This window comes from Papaver somniferum, chromosome 3, assembly GCF_003573695.1.
Source record: "Papaver somniferum cultivar HN1 chromosome 3, ASM357369v1, whole genome shotgun sequence".
NCBI classification, from domain to species: Eukaryota; Viridiplantae; Streptophyta; class Magnoliopsida; order Ranunculales; family Papaveraceae; genus Papaver; species Papaver somniferum.
In genome coordinates this window covers 123,263,636-123,281,274 of record NC_039360.1, presented here as the reverse complement: position 1 = coordinate 123,281,274, position 17,639 = coordinate 123,263,636, and the positions used below count along the sequence as shown (strand labels likewise).

At 37.0% G+C, this 17,639-nt stretch overlaps 1 protein-coding gene across 1 annotated transcript; it reads right to left on the bottom strand.

Annotated features, from left to right (window-relative positions):
• Positions 1 to 4,624: 4,624 nt before the first annotated feature.
• LOC113357243 (proteasome subunit alpha type-7-like) lies at positions 4,625 to 7,949 on the bottom strand. The gene is made up of 3 exons (XM_026600587.1): positions 7,605 to 7,949; positions 6,009 to 6,423; positions 4,625 to 5,030 (listed from the first exon to the last, which is right to left on the bottom strand). Exons 1-3 carry the CDS (start codon positions 7,775 to 7,777, stop codon positions 4,869 to 4,871), a joined length of 750 nt encoding a protein of 249 aa, XP_026456372.1. The 5' UTR covers positions 7,778 to 7,949; the 3' UTR covers positions 4,625 to 4,868.
• Between the last annotated feature and the right edge of the window lie 9,690 nt (positions 7,950 to 17,639).

Here is a 17,639-nt window from a genome sequence, read left to right as displayed (position 1 = left end):
TTTGGGATGGAGGTAGTATAAGATTAAGATGTTATATAAACACTCATCAGAGAACGTGCACGAAATCGGAGTCGACATCTTACCTTGAAAATTTTTATTTGTAATTCTTTAGCATGTAGATAATTTTTATAAAAATTACTCGAAACAAGATATACGCCATGTTTAACCGTTCAGTTTAATTCGTAAGTAATAATCGAAATCGTTGAATCCAATTAGTTCTTTTGTTAAATTTGACAACTTTAAACATAAATTAGTTAATCATCGCAACGGTACAGAATCCACCGAAAATATTGTAATTGACATGATTTTTTTGTTTTCTGAAGGAACAAGGGGCTACATAGACCCTAAACTAATTATATTAATAAAATGTAAACAAGTGAAATAAATTCATACATCATCAACAAAGAATTGTAAAAAAATACATTTAATGAGAGCCCCTAATACAGAAAATCTAAGATACATTAAAAGTATTGAGTACACACTCAAAAAATCAGATGTTTTTTGAGGTATGGTTTTTGGAACTCTTTCCAACCATTTGGATTGCGTCTTCAAATTTTGATGCTCCCATAACAATGAGTAATAAGTACATGATTAACATCATAATCACGATTAGAACCGGTAGCCATGGATCTTCTATCGAGTTGCAGAGATCTACGTCACGCCGGAGGAGATCGTCGTCAATGATATACATGATTATACCATCACATATTAACAAAGTGCCATTAAGGCTATTATATTCTTCACAATGACAATAGTCATCCATTAGCTAGAAGACGATCAGGAGAAATATATACAAAACCTGAATCTAAAATCCCTGTAGAACAAGGATAAGTTTTCTTGAAAGCATAAAAACCTAATTTAAATGTTACCCAAATTTACCCTAATTAATATTAGAGTAAATCTAGGCAACACACAATAATCTAATAAAAATTGATATGTAATTGAAGTTTTGGAAAAGGAATTGAAGAAGAAGAAAAAGGAGAAAAGGTAGTTTAAACTTTTTTTTTGATATTCAGTTGCGCAGAGCAATAAGAGAGAAGGGTGTGTCAAAAACCTATAATTGTTACCATAATTGACATGATTCATAATATTAGTTGTTATACAAGATTATTAGAGTTTAAAACTCGTCAACGACATAATTCATTTTACGATTTTTTTTTAAAATAGATTTTATGTCTCGTAGCCGAGGGCCTTCTTTAATAAGTACGTCATCTAGGAGTTTTATCGGGACTAGTTATTAAAATGTCAAGTCAGAAATAATCTTAAATTTACTCAAGTGTCGGCAAAAAAAAAAGTAAAAATCTCACATTTCTAAATCGCGTTTTGGAAATGCAGTTGTATAACCGAACCTTTAACTTGTGTTTTCTTACTACTAGGTTCAGCTGTATCATAGTAAGTCGAACATAACTTTGTAAGTTGCAACTTATAAAACACCAAACTACGAAGTACAAGTTCGGCCAACGACGTTTGCAGTTCAAATAAGTCGAACATCAAATATTTTTTTCATACTCTTAGGTTCGCCTTTAGAAATATCATCCGAAGGGTTCTTCCCAACAAGATTTGGCTAGTAATTTTATAGCCGAATGCACATTGAAAATCCAAAAAAGTTTATAAACATTCAATTTTTTTAAGAATTCAACCTAAAGAAAGGAGATTAAACATCGTCTATAAGTATACATGTGAATCTAATTTGAATCACACATTTCATCTAATCACTAAAATCTCAAAACCCAATTTTTTTTTTCTTCACTTCTTCTTCTTCCTCTCAAAAATCCCAACTCTCTCACATAAATCTGGTTTCTCTACTAATTTACCACTAATAATTTAATTTTAATCAATCCTTAACATTCCTAATTAATCATTATCATTAAATCTAATCATAATCATTAACATCAATCATATAAGGGTAGTTACGCCATTACCAAAAAAAGGATGGATAAGGATGATGACTTTTTTTTACCTGGTGACCGTATTTTGGAACGATTTTTTGGGGACCATGGTTTTTGTGGGGGGGACCATGGTTTTATTTTGGGTAAAGACATTAGAAGTAAATCTAGGTCACCCCTTATCTAGATATTTATATTAATACCTAAATTATCCTCCTGATTAATTTTGGGTGATGATTAGTTAGTGTTAATAATAGTTAGTGTAATGATTAGTGAGATGATTAAGTTAAAGATAATTAGTGAGATTAAAAAATCAGATGTTTTTTTTTTAAAGAAGTAGAATTATTGAGAGAGTAAAGTTAGAGAAGATGAAGAAGGAAAACATGAAAAACGATGGATTTTACCAACCACAACCGGAGGAAGGGTATTTGGGTACCCAAGTATGCTTCAAACTTAGATAATGTTGGTTGAATTGGTCCAAACTTTCAAAAAAAATGAAATTTTTTATGTAGATTTGGGCCAGTTCGGTTACCATATGTCAAGAACATGTAACCGAACACACCTGAAAGTGTAGTTCGGTTACGTTTTCCAAACACGCAGGTTACCGAACTCGCTCGTTAATGGAGGTTTTGGTCGTACAGTGTAATGTTCGGTTACCTAGGATAAAATGGTAGGTAACCGAACTTTGAACTTAACAATTTATTGGGTACATCTTGTGTGTTCGGTTAGTTCGCAAACTTCAACGCAACCAAGTTCCCAACCGAACTGCAAGTTAAAAGTAACCTAGTGTTAGAAGTTCGGCTGGTTCGCAAACTTCAACATATTTTGCGAATCAACCGAACTGGCCTTATATATGCATATATGCAATTAGGTAAACGTTCGGTTACTACGAAATTTATTTCTTAGCGAATTAGGTAGAGTTCGGTTACGAAGTTTCAAAGGTAGAGTTCGGTTACAAAGAAAACTTAACATTTTTGCGAACGAACCGAACTTGTGGACTTCTCATTATTTTCGTAAACTAAAGTTCGGTGATATCCTTATTTTGCGAAGGAACCGAACTTATGGACTTGTGTTGTTCTAATACAAGGAGTTCGGTTAAACGTATTTTTTTGCGAATCAACCGAACTCTGAGTTCGGTTAAGAAAAAATTAATTCGTGATAACCGAACTTTTCTCTGAAAAAAAAGACCCTCCATTAAACCTCTCTGCAACTTCCATTTTCAACTCGTTTTAGTGATTACTTCTCATTTATTCAACCAAAAACGAATGACAAGTAATGGGTTTGTGAGGATATCTTTGTTAATGTTTTAAATTAAGCTATATGTACACATACAGTGGTGGTGGTGGTTGGTGGTGGTGGTAATCATAGGTGGTGGTGGTAATCGGTGGTTGGTGGTGGTGATAATCGGAGGTGGTGGTGGTGGTAATCGGCAGTGGTGGGCGGTGGTGGTGGTGGTAATCGGTGGTTGGTGGTGGTGATAATCGGAGGTGGTGGTGGTGGTAATCGACGATGGTGGGGGGTGGTGGTGGGAGGAGGTGGTGGTTATTGGGTTGGTTTTAAATTAAATTAGGTTAAGGGTAGGTTAGTCATTTCAATGCTTTAGGACACCCCTTATAACTATAGGGAAGGTGGCTAATAAAACCATGTTCCCCTCAAAAAATAACCATGTCCCTAAAAAATCGTTCCTATTTTGGCACCATGCCACCATCAGATATGTCACAAAAAAACACTTGGGCCGATAAAGCCCACCAGTATAAACAAAGTCTGAGACATTTTGGTTTGCAGTCTTTCATTTTATTATGAACTGAGACATTTTAGGAAAGACATTTTATTACTTCTCATTAACTTTTTCTTGATGAGAAACAATGGACTTACTCTGAGACATTTTAGGAAAGACTGGATGAAAACTTAGTTTAATTGCTGTACACCTTTTTTTGTTGGTAGTTAAGAATCTTGGACTATGCTGTTACTGATACTTGTTTCTCTTTGTTTTGCAGTACCGTTAAGAAGATGTAAGGCTGGTATTTTATTGCGGGGGAGATGTTTTTCTTAAGAAGACATGATACTTTCAGAAATGATTTTGTAAACGTCCGTTGGATAATTTTGTAGACTTCATTTGGTTACTGAACCCCGAAGAATTTCTAGTGTGTATCTTTTGAAATGGTTGCAACTTAAAATGTGACTTTATTCCGAGAACAAATTCTACTTTTTTCTGTTAGTCTGCATTATACAACTTTATTGAATGAGAATCCACTGGTTTTATTTTAAAAGATGCAATTTCTATTCGTGCTACAATCAAGCTTTATTGCTGGTAGAGCATGTTCTGATTTGGGTTATTATGGAACTCTTATGCAAGTTCTTGACTCCGATACATGTCTCTTTACCAATTAACCAATTTCTAGACGCTGGAGTAGATCCTAAGGAGATCCCACTTCCCCCATGAATTTATCTTGAACCGGGATCTTTGTCTGATGTTGTTCATGTATGTGACAAGTAACTCTGTTCATATTCAGAGTTGGTAAAGTCTTGCTGTTGTTAAACATAGGGGTCAGAGACTCCTATTTGATTCGGCATTGGGTGCATTCTAGACCCCATCTTAATCCCCACTATATTCCTGCCCCCAGTAAATGATCCATGGGATTTTTCTACCTTGCCCAACAGACTTGATCTGTGCCCAAGGCCATCCCCCAACCCCAATGTATGAACAACAATCAAGATTGAAAGTATGAACAACAATGTTTCAAAACGAGAACATATGTATTTCTAGAGATGCTGTCCATTTAAGTAAGAGATGATGTCCATTTACAGAACACTGAATGTTTAATTCTTAAATGTATAATTGAAACCAGGATAGCAGATCTGTTTTAGCAGTTTCAATCCAAATCTGATAAAACTAAAGAAAATGTGACAGTCAAGAGAGCCACTGCCAGACCTTTATCCAGAATTTTTCGCAAATTGGACCAACTTACTAGGAGATGGAAATTAGGTATTCTTTGGAGCTGGTTTTTTTGCAGCTTCTGCAGCTTCCTTTTCTGCTTCGATCTCAGCAACAATGATATCAATCTCAGATTCTTCAAGTTGACGCAACACCTTGTCTTTTCCCATTACAGCTATCTCTATGTTCTTCCCACCACTTTCAACAACCTAGATGTGAAAGAACCAAGTTAGTAATCTACATGTCGTGCATGGCCAACATGCACACATTTCGAGTTCGAGGAACCAGATCTGCTAGTTATCAGACAAATCAAAGTCCTAATCCTAGCAGCGTTAACCATGATTTTCAGAACTATATTTCTATCCCACAAAAAAAGGACCAACCTCTCAACGACTTCAAAAATCACAGTCGATGCACGGGCTTCAAAGACATGCAAGATAGTATGTCCATAAATTTGAGAAATCTTTGGAAATTATGAATAGCAATAATCATTAATCGTTTGAAACTATTTGACCAAAAAAAAACAAAGATGCATAGCAAAAATGACAAACAGATGGGCCTTGCAGCAGCAACAAATATTTTCCCCAAACTCACATGTAGCCACCCGTATTTTTATGTTACACAGTAGATTAGTACTTGTAATTAACATGTAAATTAGTTCCTGAGGACATCTTATTTGGATTAAGATGCCCGCAAGGATCCTAAATCAGCAGCTTATAATTCATTCATTGCCTAAGCTTTTCAACGCACCATGAGTTAAAATCGCATAAATAGCACTTAACAAACATTGTGAAAGTTTGTTTTTGTGAAGAACAGGCTCACAGAAACGTATGCACACTAAAAACTTAATTAAAATCTAAGTGAGAAATCTTTGATTTCAAATCAGATGCTGTAAATATAGCTATCAACACAAAAATGTATCATATTCATATGGTCATCGTAGCTGGCTAAGGATAAACACACTTAAGTACAGCTAGCATAACTTCATAAGCTTGAAGTCAAGTGAAAATGAATCGCTTGAAGTCAAGTGAATATGAGTCATATGCTCATTATTGAAACTACTATTAACTTAACAAGGTCATGAGATTAGCTGAGGGCACTTAACTTACTTAGATATACAACATGCATGAAACCCTACAGTGACGTCCTATAGCCAACACAACAAAAACGAAAAGGAGAAAGCATACCTCGAGCAATGCACGAATAGCAAGCTTCACAGTTGCTTGTCCAGAAGTTTCTTTGTAGTTTTTCTCCAAAAATTCACGCATAGAGTTGGAATTTCTTCCTGTTGCATTAGCCTTCCAAGCTGAGAATGTCCCTGAGGGATCAGTCTGATAGAGTGATGGAACATCAGTGTGAGGGTCAAAACCCACAATCAAAGTTGATAGCCCAAATGGTCTCACACCACCACTTTGTGTATACTTCTGCTGAAGACCAGCAATGTAACGTGTGATATATTCAACAGTTACGGGATCCTCAACTGTGAGTCTATGACTTTGACACTCAATCCTTGCTTTGTTAATCAAAACACGTGCATCTGCCTTAAGCCCAGCACAGGCTAAAGCAATGTGATTATCCAGGTTAACAATCTTCCTAACTGATCTGCAACAACACCAAAGACAAATATAAATAAAAATCAGAATAAGCTACGCAAGGACCTCATAAGTCATATTGCAAGCTGCAGAACACCTAGTAATCTCGAACTAGGATAATACCATGACATCATAAATTAACAGCTAACACAATCAATAGATAAAGACCAAGGTGAATCCAATGTCGAGCCTATTGTCAGTTCTAGCTTAACATACTATTTAACTGAAAAAACAACAGTTAGGGATCATTCCAGAATCTTTAAAGAAAAATAATAAACCCCCAAAACCCTTATCTAATTGAAGACCCCTAAGCCTATTTGCTGCAGGTGCACTTCTACGGTAAATCATTCCAGGTTTTGTCCAGAGCCTTACTTTGATACCCAGTAAGTTGTTCAGAAATTAAGGTTTTGTTCCTGGAAGTCAACTGTCAGAGACAACATTTGTCCTGACTGTTATCCTATAATTACCATATTCTTCTAATCAGTGACTTACCTATCCTCCATACCCAGCTGATCAAGTTGAAACTAAATTAACAAATCTAAAACTGTTTTTATATCTTTTAAGTTAGGTACAGTGACTTACCTATCCTCCATACCAAGCTGATCAAGTTGTTAAGGATCTTGAAGGAAGTTTTGATAACAAACCTAAAACTGTTTTTATATCTTCTAAGTTAGGTACACTTCATATTATAACTAACCAATTTTTATGTTTGTGCGTTTAATCTTCGGATTACTAACTTTCTCAGCAATTCCAATGTGAAATCATGCACGGTTGAAGACAAGAATGCTCTGTTAGGTTTCTGCTAAAAACCACGAGCACTGGATCTTTAGTCTTAACTACTCAGGTAAAACTTTCAGGCTAGTACTAAAAATCGTTCTCTTCAATTTAATTATTAGATAGCCTATGATGTGATAACAACAGCAATGTAATAGTTTTAGGTTTTAGCAAATATTCATTACCAAACCCTAGTTTAATCAAATTGAGATCTAGAATCAAATCTAGGTTTAAGTTTCAATTGCTAATCCGCTAACACAATTAAATTTTCCCTAAAGTACCCTCCCTTAACAGAAACCTTAAAATTTCAGCTAGAACCAATTCACCATTTTCAACGAACAAAATCTGAAGCAAAAAGTTACAATATCGATATCTAAATAACAAAATAAAGAGCGAAATAGAGAAAAAAGGGTTTACCTAGAGTCTTGAAGTTTAGCAGTAGATTTCTTCTCAACACCAAGAACAACAGTATCAGTACCTCTAACACCAACAGCTGCGTTTCCTTTCCGTACAGCCTCTAGGGCATACTCCACCTGAAAGAGATGACCATCTGGTGAGAATACTGTGATGGCTCTATCGTATCGTGCCATTCTTTAATTCTTCTTCTCTACTGCGATTAAACGATCAATCTGAAAGAATCAGTTTTCTTTTCGGTGTGAGAGAGTAAAGAAAGAATTGGGGTTTTTAATTCCCGAATTGATTTGCAGCTTCTTTTGCAACAAGGCAAGACTTACTGAAGTACTCCCTTTCTTTCTTCTCGTCAAGTTACCGAATTATCCTCCACTTTTTAATTTCCCTTATTTATACTAGCGAATATGTACGCGCGATGCGAGTGCCCTTCCGAGGTTCTACTTTTTCAGTTTTTGTTATTGCCGCTATTTTTTGATTTCGTTCATTGGACAACTAAAACACAATGCAGCTGTTCTCTTTCATTTCTTACAAAAAGGAAAAAGTAAGACGAGACAAATAAACATCTTATAATGTAGAAATTTCTTACCAGTGGAAGTCTCTTAAGATTCAGGAAGAAGGAATCGATGAAAAACCTGGACGAACCCATTCCTGTAATTGATAGTTATTGCATTCAGAGCCTTTCGACTAGCAAAGAGTGCCCATGTTACGTTCTTCATTACTTCGTAAAGCTGCCAATAATCAGCGGCGTTACATAAATCAAAAAAGCACCAAGGAACAAACAATAGTCATAAATTAAATAAATACAAACTGCTGGTGCGCAAGCTTAACGTTCTTAGCATGTACCTGGTGATTACGCAACTTGCTTCCGTAAGCTTTCCCAAGCATTTGGAACCCATTTTTATTATATGATCTTCTAAATCAAATGTCATCATAAGTGCGGGACCTCGAGACAAATTGTTGGAAATAATAAAACAAGATTATATTTGGAAGTCGAGGTATATTGAGAAACAAGTGTTTTGGTTCTACAGAGTTCTATTTAGAGTTCGGTTTATGTTAGGAAAGTGTCTTTATTTAGAGTTTGATCTTTGTTAGGAAAGTTGTTTGAGTGATCGTCAAGTTTGTGAGATTATAAATAGGTAGTTGAGCCATGAGAAATTGTACACCGAATTTGATTATCAATGTAGTTGTTTTATGCTTTCCCGTTGTGCTCTCCTCTCTCTTGCTCGATCCTACATTTGGTATCATAGCTAGGTGAGAGGAAGAGAGGGGAGAGGTAGAGAGCCAGAGAAAGTCGTTTAAAGAATAATTGTGAGAAGTTTGAAGGTGTTGCGTTTGTGTTCTTAATGTTCGTGAAGGATTTGTTCGTCTGAGTCTTGAAGAAAAAAAAAAAAAAGGTCGAAAGTTAGGGTTCTAAAAAAGTGATGCTGTCATCTGTTGCGAAGCAAAATAGAGAAGATTGCAGTAACGGTGTTGGTAACTGTTCAACAAAGATCGAATCTGTTGATTCGAAATCAACACAGAAAACGAAAGAAAGTTTTGCTGTTGTGCGTGTTCTTAAGCTGAGAACGAGAATCGAAATCAACACAGAAAACGAAAAAAAGTTTTGCCGTTGTGCGTGTTCTTAAGCTGAGAACGAGAACGAAAGGCAGAGATGACGAGCTTTAGCCGAAAAAAAAAGAAAAAAAAAGAGGAAGAGTTTGGCAGGTGTTGTTATGGTGCAGTAGTGCGTTGCTGCTAGTATCAGTGGTAAACGATGAAGATCATCGATGGAGCTCGGGAATATTGAAGTGGTGATGATTCTATGGACTGCTCGGATGAAGGTGAGATGGATGCTGTGATGTTGGTGCCATTGATGTAGCAGAAAAGGTTCGATGACTTGCTGCCATTACCGAAGTTAATGTGATGAAGCCGTTGGAAGTGAAGATAAGAAGGGCTCGAAGTTCACCGAAATATGTTTCTGCTCAAAGACCTGATGCAAGCTGTGTCCGTGTAAGTCTTCACCAAGGGACAAGACGAGAGTTTATTAAAAGAAGGTGGGACAAACTGTGGGACGAACTGTGGTTGCTCGAGTTGTAATACACAAAGTTGAGACAAGCACGGATGGAGGAGATTACGGAATCTGTTGTCCTAAGCTGGTCAGTCAAGATGGTGACGTTGTTGACCGAGCTTTGGTTGAAGACTGAGACGATGGAATGTTAAGAATTACAGAAATCAGGGAGAAGCTTATTGGCAAAAAAAAGAAAAAAAAAGAAAAGGGGAACGTGTTTGTTTGGTTATTGACGGGTTTGCCGTGGCAGAGCATTGGTTGATTTTAGAAGGTGAATAAGCTTTGGGTGAGTGGTTGTTTCAGAGGATTAGGTTATGGATTCGAAATCAATATAAGTAGAGGATGAAAGTTGGTGTTGCAGTAAAGAGGACTGGTACAGTTTGATGGAGGATCAAAACTGGTATGCAGTCAGGACTGGTACAGTTTGATGAAGTTGAAATTGAATTCAGAGACTTAGAATGACAAGGAATGTTGCGTGGTTATGTTTGAGCTTAAGGGAGGATGGTGTCATGTTGGTTGAAGAGTTTGTGGCGGAAACTTGAAAAACCTACAAAGTGTGGCAAACTTTGGAAGAATAGTTAGAGCTTGTGGCAGAAGCGTGACTAGAACAGAGAAGAAAGAACAACAAAGTTGTAAAGAAAAGAAGTGTCAGTAGAATTTTCGGCTTCATTTCTTATCCTTTGTGCTAGTTCTTTTGTTCTTTGATTGCAACATGAGTTGTAGAAGTAAGGCATATGATATGAGTGTCTGTTCCTCCTGTGAAGAGAAGAAGTAGGAGTGTGTGTTCCTCCTGTTATGAGCAAGTGGACTTGGTTTCTTCAAGTATGAGAAAGTGGATATTTCGCAACTTATAGAGTTTAACTCTCCATAGCGATTCTGGAGATTGTTCGGCTAGCAAGTTGAATATTGAGATTCCGGCCTAAATCAAGACAATGAGCGTTCCAGAATAAATTCGGTCACAAGAGAGGATGGGTTGATCTGTAGGAGGGAAGCTGAGAAATGCGTGGAATCAATGGTAATCAAAGATTGTGGGTGTGTGAATTCTGAATATGATAAGCTCTGAATGATTGAAATTGCTCAATTGAGAGTAGTTGCTCAATTGATGAGTTGATGATCTCGTGTTGTCAGTTTGACGTGAGATTGATGATACTGATGTTGTTGATCCTTCAATCATGATTCAAAGACTTATTTATATTGTTGAAATTTTAGACACCATGATCCCATGAAATGTGACAGTTGATGGAATCAAGGAGTGGGGAAGTGGAGATCGTGTTTGAAACCAGTTGCTCAACGTGTGGAGACTTGGTCGATTTTCCACCCACTACCTCGTGAATTCCTTCAACTGAATGCACGACTTGCTCACATTCCATCGTGTGTTTGAACACACGTGATGTAGACCGCCAGACCAAAACCCTAAGTGATATCCCCCCAAGTGACACGATTGACGTCTCGTGGTTTGTTAGTCAATTGATGACTTCGTGGTTTGATGGGACGATGAGTCCATGTAGTTGCTGAGTGTCGAACATGATGTTCTGAAACTCATGAATTGAACATGTCATGAGACAGAGGTATAATTCTTACGATGAAGTGAGCAAGTATTGCTCATTCGGTGGATCGTTGAATATTGATTGTTGAACCAATATTCCTTGGTTTGAGCAAATATTTATCATCTGAGCAAGTGTTGCTCATGTGATGAATTATTGAATATTTGATCGTCTGAGCATGTGTTGCTCATCTGATGGATTATTGGCAGCGTACCAAAAATATTAATTAGAATACTGGTCGTTGAACCGAGCATAATTAATAAAATTAATGACCATGAGGCCGTCGTAAAATTATTAAGGTTGGAATCTGGAACGATGATCCTTGGATTCATAAACCCTAATTTGATCAATTGATGATCAATTCATGGTTCGTCAGAAATTTAACCATGGGACGAAAGAGGGAGCGACTACATGGGACCGTGGATCAACCATGTAGTGTCCATATGCTCACATGAGCAAATACGAAGAACTCCTGAAGATTTGACGATTTGTTGGTGGAAAAATGATTAAATGATGGCTTAATATTTATTCAAAAATGCTCGCCTGAGCCTCAGGTGAGAAAACCTAATTAATTATGACGAGGCGAGGGACCGACCATGGAGTCATGAAACTGGCCCTGGGTTGTCACGTGACCGCCTGACGATCACTTCATGAAAATCCAAAGTGTTTGGAAGAGTTTTGGACCTAATACGAGCAATTGTGCAAATTAGGTCAAAACTGTGAAAATTGATGGGACCGGCTTCCGTGAGCCAAAGAGTCAATCTTGGACGGTCAAGATAGCGTGCTCGTGTCCCCAAGGCATCTGCGTCTCAGTCCTGAGAATTTTGATATTTTCTGGCGTGCAATTGAGCATCCATTCGAGAAAATATGCCAAAATTAGGGTTTCGACGAAACTGAGGAAAACACCATGAGATGATGAAAAATAATTATAAAATAAGGAATGAGGAGGCGTGGGACCTCCGTGGTCAAGGAATGGTCGGCCGGTCGTGACCACGGTCCCGTGGTGCCTCTTCCTTAATTTTATAATATTTTAATGATTTTATGAAAAATTCATGAATTTTGAGAAATTTGATGAATTTATGGAGTTTCCATGAATTGAAGGAGTTTTCATGAGTTCATGGAAGCAAAATATTAAAATAATAAAAACACGGACGTGTGGGACCATGGAGACATGGCCGACCTGCTATGGCCCGGTCCCACGAGTTTTTCATAATTTTTTTATATTTTTAGGTATTTTTGATGATTTGAGGGAATTTTTCCTAATTTGAGAGAAATACCATAAAATCAAGGAATTTGATGAATTCAAAGGAAAATAGGATAAATAATAATAAAATAATAAAGCAAAGGGCGTGTGGGACCGGCTAGCGCATGGTCGGCCGGCTAGTGGCCCGGTCCCACAAGTTTTCATTATTATATTTTATTATTATATGATGATTTGTGCAAAAAATACCATGAAATCAAGGAGTTTTTCATGAAATTAGAGAAATAATAATAATAATAATAATAACGGGCCCTAACTCAGCTGGTCAACCCCGTTCTTCAAAGGTGATGCGTTCCAGGAGGTCCCAGGTTCGAGTCTTCGATGGCGTAACATTACAGGAATTAACATGGAAGGTGTTGTTAGCTTTCCCCCCTTGTGCCACAATCTCGCCCCCCAGTCCGCCGTTTCGGCTCCCCTTGGAAAGGTTACTCATGAGGCCCGCTGGTAAGCTAGCACAGCAACCTGTTCAATTAATGTAGTAGTATGTCGTTGGAACCTAGCTTGTTAGGCTTCCAACTAGTTTCATGTAATCATCGTTCTCCCATTAATAGAAAAAATTTATAATAATAATAATAATAATAATAATAATAATAATAATTTTAAGATAGGCAATTCTCTTTTTCAAAGACTAGGAATAGTTACTCAAAAAGGTGTTGGTGCCCAGCTTGTTGCTAGGTTACCCGTCTTCCCCTGTAATACTGATTTTGATTCATAATAAAAGCCTTCGTGGACCCTTTTATAAAATAATAATAATAATAATAAAATAATAAGAAACCGTGGGGTGTGGGAACGGTTGGGACCAAGGCATGGCCGGTTGGCCAATGGTCACGCCCCACACTCATTTCCTTAATTTTATATTATTTGTTATGGATTTATGGAAGAACCATGAAACCGAGGAGCTTCCTCGAGACGAAGGAGATTTGACCAAATGAGAGAATTTTCATTAAATCATGGAAAATAATAAAAATGTATTAAAAATATAAAACTGGCGTGGAACTGACCACGGCACGGTCGGTCGTGTGTCCGTGTTCCCAACACCTTGGTCAATATTTTTAATTATTTATTATTTTCTTCCCTATTTTGCATAGGTTCATCGTTTCGTTGTATTTTGATATACTCATTCGTGCGGTGACTGTTAGTGTATCGTCGTTGAATACACTTTCACCATTTGAATCGGGGCTTACTTAGAGGTAGCTTAGACGCCCGGTTGTTGATTATTTATTAATAATTGTGGAATTCAGTGGAGAATAATTCACAAAACTGAGTAATAAGATGTTTATTATTAATTCATAGGATCAGCTGAGGATTCGACTACGAATTCAGAATAATAAAGTGAGCATTACCATTCCATGGGATCGTAGATTCGACCATAGAATCGGAGTAATTAAAATTTATCTATTACCATTTATGAGACCAGTTGTGGATTCGATCATGAAATCAGAGTAATGAGATAGTATAGTTATTGCTATTCTATGAGATCAAGCCGTGGATTCGATCATAAAATCAGAACAATTGTTTATTGCCATTCCGTGGGACCAGTCGCAGATTCGACCATGGAATAGGAGAAATTGTTATTGTCATTCCATGGGACCAGTTGTGGATTCGACCATGGAACAGGAGCAATTGTTATTGCCATTCCATGGGACTAGTCGTGGATTCGACCATGGAATAGGAGCAATTGTAATTAGGAAGAATTAAATTTGTGGCTCTATACTAGCAAAGCAAGCTGTCTAGGAGAATTAATTATCCCGATATGAGCTTGTAGGTAAGTCATATCCTTTATATAGTCAGGGTAAACTCGTTGTTTGTTCCTGAAGACGTTATCGCTCTAGCAAGCTGTCTAGGAGCCGTCCATCTCGTGATACTATATAGAAATAATCACTGAAAGTGTTCAGTATTCATGAGATATGTCGTTGTCCAGTCGTGAGTCTATATATCTACATGTACTCTGAGAGAAAGTACTCTCCGTTGAGAATTCGATGAGAGACCCATGTCTCAATACTCATGTATGATTGCTGGATCATAGCTTCGTATAATTATGAGTTTACGATTTTAGCCCTTGTCGAAAATCCATCATCTATAGTTAGGAAAGTCGTTTGAGTGATAGTCAAGTTTGTGAGACTATAAATAGGTTGTTGAGCCATGAGAAATTGTACACCGAATTTGATTATCAATGTAGTTGTTTTGTGCTTCAGCGTTGTGCTCTCCTCTCTCTTGCTCGATCCTACACAAATTCCTCAAAAGTGGGGCATTTATAGATGTCGCAAGTAGATAGCCCTCCTGAGAAGTCAAGTACATGTATCCACTGCGGTAGTCTACCAGTTCCCTCATTAGCTGACCCACACTATATAATGTTGTAGTAACTGAAAAAGCGGGGGTCTAACAACCACACCCAATACTTCACTCAGCAATCTGTATGGACAAACTCCAATATACTTTCGAGAGAATCAACTAGACAGTCAGACTCAATCTCAAGAAAAATATATCCAAGAGTTGTATCTCAATTTCTCAATTCAATCCGCAATCAAACAAATAGGAATTTGCGAGCCCGAATATGAGAGAAATAACTTGAACGGTACCAAAGACCAATGTTCAAGGATCAATCAATTTCAATCAACAACCAAAGGTTGGATTTACCAATTGATCGATTCAACGCACAACCTGTGATATTTCTATTATATAAGAAAATATAATCGAAAAAGAAATAACAAAGACACCAGAAGTTTTGTTAACGAGGAAACCGCAAATGCAGAAAAACGACCTAGTCCAAATTTGAACACCACACTGTATTAAGCTGCTACAAACACTAGCCTACTCCAAGTTAACTTCAGACTGGAATGTAGTTGAGCCCTAATGAATCTCACATTGATCAAGGTACAGTTGCGCTCCTTACGTCTCTGAACCCCGACAGGACTCTACGCATTTGATTCCCTTAGCTGATCTCACCCACAACTAAGAGTTTCTACGACCCGAAGTCGAAGACTTGATAAATAAATGTGTATCACACAAAAAAGTCTATAGAATAGATAAATTTGTCTCCCAAAGATAAACCTATGAGTTTTGTTCCGTCTTTTGATAAATCAAGGTGAACATGAACTAATTGATAAACCAGACGTATATTCCCGAAGAACAGCCTAGTATTATCAATCACCTCACAATAATATTAATCGATTAACGAAACAAGAAATTGTGTAATCACAAACGATGATACGCAGATGTTTGTGACTACTTTTCAATCTTGCCTATTGGAGAATAAATCTTGAGCAAATCTTAAAGAAGATGGTACTCAATCACGATAGAAAACACCAAGAACACACAACTGCAGATAAAATAGTTGGGTCTGGCTTCACAATCCCAATGAAGTCTTTATGTCGTTAACCTACAGGGTTTCATGAAAAACCTAAGGTTAAAGGAGAATCGACTCTAGTCGCAACTAGTATCACACATGAGGTGTGGGGATTAGGTTTCCCAGTTGCTAGAGTTCTCCTTTATATAGTCTTCAAATCAGTGTTTGCAATCAATGTTACCCTGGTAACAAAGCATTCAATATTCACCATTAGATGAAAACCTGATTAGATTCAAGTTAATATCTTTCAACCGTTAGATCGAACTTAGCTTGTTATACACAAATTAAATGTACCGTCATTTGGATAAAGGAAACTGTACATAAACGTGTACACTTAGTTGGTTCAACAATAGTTAACCAAAGGTTGGCCATATGAGCACTTTCATATCAACCTGATTCATCTTTATTATAACTAATTGAAATGACTCAAATGAAATTAGTTAGAGAGTTGTTAAATTGTTTATATTCTCATAGAAGTATACTGTTAGAGCACTGCTCGGTCGAACTCGCATGCGTTGCTATCTCAAGCATGTTTGTCAATATTAGTGATCAAAACTATAAGTCTTGATTTCTAGTCTATTGTTAGCTAAGTCTCGGACTAGGATAGAAAGTGTAGTTGAGCTCTAGACTCCATGGCGATCATCATACAAAGACGAAGAACTACTCAAGGAACTTGTGGAACTTCATCGACTAAAAGGTATGTGGAGACTTGAACTTATCTATCACTCAAAAGTCTATCTACTCTATCTCCTATCTTGAGACAAAAGTCGTATTGCTATATAGACTATGATTATACATATTTGCTATTTCGGGCCGAGTTTATCTCGCTTATCTATTTATCGAAATATGTGTTGGTAAGCTTTCGCTTTGGCCAAGTTCATCTTTACTAGTAACGAAAGTCATATTAGTTTCAATTACTTGAAAATCGCTTTGACGAAAAATAGCTTGTGAACAACAACTATATAACGTCCTCTAAGAATATGTCAATGATTGAAATGAGAGTTTAGAATATAACCTTGAAATGATATGAACATTGTGTGATAACTCATACGTGTGTAAGTCCTTATTCCTTGGACCAAAGTATGCGTACTTTGTTGCTCAGGAAAACCGGAACTGAAGTACGCGTACCAGTACGCGCATTGTCAGAAGTTCACATCCTGTGAATTTCTGCTGGAGTTTGTGAACTGAAAACAAACTTATTCCGGGTACGTAAGTCCGCGTACCAGTATGCGTACTTAAGTGGGTTAGTTTCTAAAAACGATTATTCGTGAACTTAAACTTATATAAACTAAGGCATACTTGCAAACCGTGGCTATAAAGTTCATAAACTGGTTAGAGTGAACCAAATCTTTTTTGCTTCGATTGTGTCTTATATACTTATATGAGATCTAAGCAATTGAACAACTCTCTAACTAGTTATCTTGAGTCATTTGAACTAGTTATGGTTAAGATGAATATGGTTGATATGAAGGTGCTCATATGGCTAACCATTTGGTTAACTACTGTTGAACCAACTAAATGTACATGTGTGGGTACGGTTACACAAACCTAAATAAAAGTGCATTTCATTTGTGTGTAACAAGCTAAGTTCGATCTAACAGTTGAAAGATATTAGCTTGAATCTAATCAGGTTTTCATCTAACGGTGAATATTGATTGCTTTGTTACCAAGGTAACATTGATTGCAAACCCTGATTTGAAGACTATATAAAGGAGAACTCTAGCAACTGGGAAACCTAATCCCCACACCTCTTGTGTGATACTAGTTGTATTAGCTAGAGTCGGTTCTCCTTTAACCTTAGGTTTCTATCGAGGCCCTGTAGGTTAACGACTTTAAGACTTCA

What these genes read in the sequence shown, in the direction of transcription:
- LOC113357243 (XM_026600587.1), bottom strand. Translation starts at nt 7,777, where the DNA reads ATGGCACGATACGATAGAGCCATCACAGTATTCTCACCAGATGGTCAT. An exon ending in GCTAAACTTCAAGACTCTAG is followed by an intron (nt 6,424 to 7,604) that starts GTAAACCCTTTT and finishes GTGTTGTTGCAG; the next exon opens with ATCAGTTAGGAAGATTGTTA. An exon ending in CTATTCGTGCATTGCTCGAG is followed by an intron (nt 5,031 to 6,008) that starts GTATGCTTTCTC and finishes TTTCACATCTAG; the next exon opens with GTTGTTGAAAGTGGTGGGAA.